This window comes from the organism of the source record quoted next, unplaced genomic scaffold, assembly GCF_019419815.1.
Source record: "Pyrus x bretschneideri cultivar Hongxiangsu unplaced genomic scaffold, Pyrus_bretschneideri_v1 Contig10, whole genome shotgun sequence".
Classification (NCBI taxonomy): Eukaryota; Viridiplantae; Streptophyta; class Magnoliopsida; order Rosales; family Rosaceae; genus Pyrus; species Pyrus x bretschneideri.
The window spans coordinates 4,525,712-4,530,759 of NW_025999391.1; the positions used below are offsets into that span (position 1 = coordinate 4,525,712).

A 5,048-nucleotide genomic window follows, 5' to 3' on the forward strand; every position below is an offset into this window, starting at 1 on the left:
TTATCAACATAAACACCATCAACAACCAAGCACTCCTCATCTTGGTTAATTAATTAGACAGACCTTAATGAATCTGATTCCACTATCAATAGAACACATACCAAGTCCAATGCCAATTCCAATCCTTTCTTAATGGCATGAAGCTCTAAAGCAAGAACTAAAATCAGATTAGGAGCAGGCATAGACAACGCACCTACAAAATCACCATTAGGTCCATTAGACCCACGAACAATTGCTCCGATTCTACGACATCCATTCGTAGTATCCACTCAGCCATCAACATTTAACTTGAAAGACCCCACCGACGGGGGGATCCATGAACTGATCCGACATTCAGATGGGGAAGTTCTCTTATAAGCTGCATTCATCACCTCTGCCGCATAGTTCCTCACCAAATTTTTTAAACTTTCTGCATAACAAATTACATTTTCAAAGTAGAAAGAATTTCTAGCATTCCAAAGTGTCCAAGAACAGATGAAAAATAGTTCCAATACAGGTCCAGAAAGATTTTCAGGTGCACACATAAGCCATTTCAAGGTTGAATCATATGTAATCTCCGCCACCGACGTCAGGAAACCCAAAGAAGAAATAACATGTTTGCTAAGCGGGCAGTCCCTCACGGCATGAATTGTAGCTTCAATTTCCCCCTGACAATGCCAACACCTAGTGTTGTCTGTCACCTGTCGCAACTGCAACCTTTCTCCAATAGGGATTATCTCATTATCGAGCCTCCAAATGAAATGAAAAACCTTTGGTGGTAATTTGAGCTTCCATAGATATTTCCAGAACATCCGTTGTTGAGAGACCAACGGATCAAGACCAATATTCGAATTAATCAGGTGTCGTCCAAAGCCACCAAATATCCACTTTTAACCATATATCTCCCATTGGCTGTGAAATGCCAAATTCTTCGATCCAACGAAGTTCCACTTACCGGGATGGATAAAATTGTCTCCGCTTCATCAAATTCAAAATTCCCATATATTTTTCCTACATCCCAAGACCGCAAATTCGAAATGAGATCACATACCTTAGTCGCAATCGAATGTTATGTTTATTTCACATAATTCAACACATGCAAAATTAGAAAAAGTAATGTTGGATGGATCAATCTTTTAGATCACATTTACAAACTATGTGATGTGTCGCCAATATGAATTAAGTACGTTTATCAAAACTTAAGTAATAATTCAATAATCACCAATTACGTCATGTGGTCTACCTTTCATTACCCTATAAACAATTATATTTATTTTTGTAATCGCAAGTAAACATGTCATCACGATAAACAGATTTGAATTAATTAGAATGTTGTGTATCTAGTTTCTTTCTTAAACCCCAAGAGATTATTTCTCCCAAATTATATAGATAATATATACATTTATCCATGACCGACGAGCAATTACAAACTGAGAAAGGTAATGAAAAAAGGGGTAAAAAAGCGACAAGAAAACGACTTAGCAAGAAGAAAACGACTTGGAATAATTTCTTTAATTTCTAGAAGACTGCAAAAACTTCTTTCTTGCAAGCAAACAAGATTCAGGGTTCTTAAAGAGGGCCCTCATAGTATATCTCCCCTTGAATTTTGATCTATCTCTCTGTATTCTCTGCTGATTCTTGTGAGCCACGTAAAGCAGAATGGGTTTGGAATCTCCTTGCCAATATTATTGGTCTAGTTGAACAGGTTCTCTAACTTTTTATCCAAATAAATTTTAATATGCTTTCGCTCGTTATATGCATGTTACGTTTTTATCTCTTTTATTACGTAACAAATGAAAAAAAAAAATTCCATTTTGACATAACACAGCTTAAGGTATGTGATTTTCAAAACAAAACTGAAAAATATAGAAAATTAAAATCTAAATTGACAAAGCAAATACCACCAAAACCATGAAAGTCCAAATTTTTTAGAGAGGAGAGTTAGAAAGCCTATGATAGGCCATACATTTCGTGCTGGCTGTTCCCTAGGCTAGGCTGCTGGCGTTTTTGCCTTTAGATTTCTTATCTGATGTTATAAAATTAAGAAAATTAATTAAATTAATTATCCTGAACATCCTGATCAGCTTGTCTACCACTGCACGCATCTGCAATCTGCAAGTTTGAAACTTTAGGTCTGCAATTTCAACATGCTGATGCCAACTGCTTGATGTTTGACCTCAGAACAAGGACAAATGTATTACTGACCGGTCTTAAATTAAAATTAAAAATAAGGAAAACTAAAACGAAAAGTTTGAAAACTTTTGAGTTTTAACAGAAAGGGTAAAGTAAAGAGAAAATTAAATTGTATCAGGATTGATTTTTTAGTGTAAGAATATAATTTTTATTAAAATAAACAGTACTAAAAATTTTTCGTTAAAATTTTTAAATATTTAACATGTATTTAATTTATTTACTTTGCTTTTAAAACTTTGGTTGGAGGAAGCACCAAAAGTTAATAAAAGCACAGAGCACCATGTTCACACTGGCGCGCGTGTGGGGTTTAAAAAACAAGGCAAAGGCAAAAGTGCCCAAACCCTACTGGCACGAGACTGAACAACCCAATTGAAAATTCTTGCAAAAAAAGCAAAGTTCAATTGAAAATTTTATCAAAAAAAGAAAACCGAGATGAAAATTCTTGTAAAAAAAAAGAGATTTTCTAGTGTGTTTCCAGATATTTTGTACAATGCTATATTTAACCGTTAAATTCTTTGTGGAGACACAATAAGTAAGATTTAACAATCTAACGACCAAATTTTTTTGTTACATTGTATAGAGAAATATGGTAGAAAAAAAATTATTTATTGATTTGCTCTTTGAAATTGCATTTTAACCTCAATTTGTCTCATTTTATTCTTTGAAACTGTCATGATTGAGCTATTTCACCCCATTTTTGTCAATTCTCATGAATATTAAATGAATTGATAGTTTGAACATTTCATACCATGCTGGTAAAGATGAGCCATTGTGGTTGGCGATTAATATGAAATTTTCAAATTGCCAAGTTTCTACTAATGTGAACGTAATGAGTGAATGACTCATTTTTAATAGTTTCAGACGATGAAGCGAGACAAATTCAGTTTAGAGGCAAAGTGAAATTATAAAAGGCCGGAGAAAATCAATAAATAAGCCTTAAAAAAAAACCCAAGTGAAAATTGAAAAGAAAGAAGGGTTCTTTCTCAGGCTTTGGAATATGCATGATCTGGTGAGAGTAGAGACAAACCAGGCAAAGGAAAGACCTGAGAAAAGTTAAAGAGAGAGGGGCAGAGTTTAAAAAAAAAAAAGAAACCAATAGGGTAAAAGCTCACTCAGCAGAGCATTCTTCTTATACCTTGCCACTTTGTCTCTCTGTCTGCTCCCGTGAAACTTCGTTTTCTATACTCTGTTGGGTTCATTTTCTTTTCATTTTTACCATACCAATTTTCGTATTTTACTCCCTGCCGGCATGCCTTAACCTTTGGATCCCGATATACCCCCTACTTTATGACTCTCTCTCTCTCTCTCTCTCTCTCTCTCTCTCTCTCTACCCAGCCTTCCTTTTAAATAGGTTATCATAAACCCACGCTCACATTCACCCAACATCAAAAGAAAGGGAGGAGAAACAAAGGCACCGCATTTTGCAACCCTTTGAGTCTCTCAGGTCAAAATCTCTTCTCTTCTGCACAAAGCTCAAAACTTTCACACTCAATGGATCAAGTAAGCCTTGTTTTTGGAGTTTAATCTTGAAGATGTCAAATCCTTTGTTTACTTTTTTCTGATATGAATTTGCGGGTTTTGTGTATAAACAGGAATTCAGGATGATGAGGAGTCAAGTTCCAGCGTTTGGGAGCTGGGATTGGAACCAAGACCTTCCATTTACTCAGTGTTTTGAGTCGGCAAGGCAGGCTGGGCTTCTGCGCTACACTACTTACTCTGATGGACACGATGAGGATCGTGATCTGTACGTTGCTGGTGATCTATATGAGAATCATGTTGTCACACCTGCCATGATTGTTGTTCCTCGCAGAAGGGTAAATTTTAAATTCTTAATGATCAACTTGTTTTCCAAGTCCAAATTTTGTTTCAAATTCCACATTGATCATAGATAATCTTTAGGATTTAATCCTAATCATAAAACCTTATTTTATCAAGTTAGAGAAATCCACGCACATAAAACTCGTTACGAACTTTTAAAAATAAGACTGGAGGGACACTAAACTTATAATAACTGTATACAAACCACAGTTTAGCACACTTTATTGACGTCTTAGTCTCTTGTGTCCTATTTTTCATTAAATTCTTGACATGTTTACTCTGGATTATTTCCAAAGTACTTACGTGGTCCTATTTTTCATTAAATTCTTAACATGTTTACTCTGTGGATTATTTCCGAAGTACTTACATGGTTTGATGGATGGATGGATGGATGAATGATTGATTTTTTTTACTATTGGTGGCAAATTCTGCAGAACAAAATGCTGCAGTCACATGTGAAAGAAGCAAAAGAGGAAAGTTGGGTGGTGAGTGACGTGAAGGAGCCACCAAGCCCTCCACCAACGCACAGGCCTACACCAAAGCCAGTGGATGAAGACTTGTACAAAATTTCACCAGACCTCCTCTATGCAAAATCCAAAAAGGTAAAGGCAGCTCTCCAAAGTCTCTTTATCTTCACCAACGTGAAAAAAAAATTGTTGCATCCTTAAGAAATTGCCATCCATTAGGACTTTAGTTTTAACCTCTTTTTTGACCTTATTGTATAAAGTTCTTTCTAATAAATTTATAGTAATTGTTTCTTCTTCTTTTTATTTTCTTCAACTTTTTGGTTGCAGAAGAGAGGATTTGGGTTCTTTTCAAGCTGCTTGCTGCCAACCTGTGTTGCTTGAAGCAGTAGAGAGGAGATTTTATATCGGAGTTATTAGTAAATATATGAGGAAATTAAAGAGCAAAGTGGTTTAGTGTTTCAAGTGTTCCACTTCAAGATTATTAACATATTTAGCTACTGAAGGATTAATTTGTCTTTCTCCTTGTCAGTGGATTTGGGGAGCTTGTAACTTTGTTTTTACTGAATCTTTATATATATTATTGAGCAAAAA

General features: G+C 35.3%; 1 protein-coding gene across 1 annotated transcript; it reads left to right on the forward strand.

Annotated features, from left to right (window-relative positions):
- The first annotated feature begins 3,510 nt into the window (after positions 1–3,510).
- LOC103941943 lies at positions 3,511–5,048 on the forward strand. The gene is made up of 4 exons (XM_009352141.3): positions 3,511–3,672; positions 3,765–3,986; positions 4,425–4,592; positions 4,785–5,048. Exons 1-4 carry the CDS (start codon positions 3,664–3,666, stop codon positions 4,836–4,838), a joined length of 453 nt encoding a protein of 150 aa, XP_009350416.2. The 5' UTR covers positions 3,511–3,663; the 3' UTR covers positions 4,839–5,048.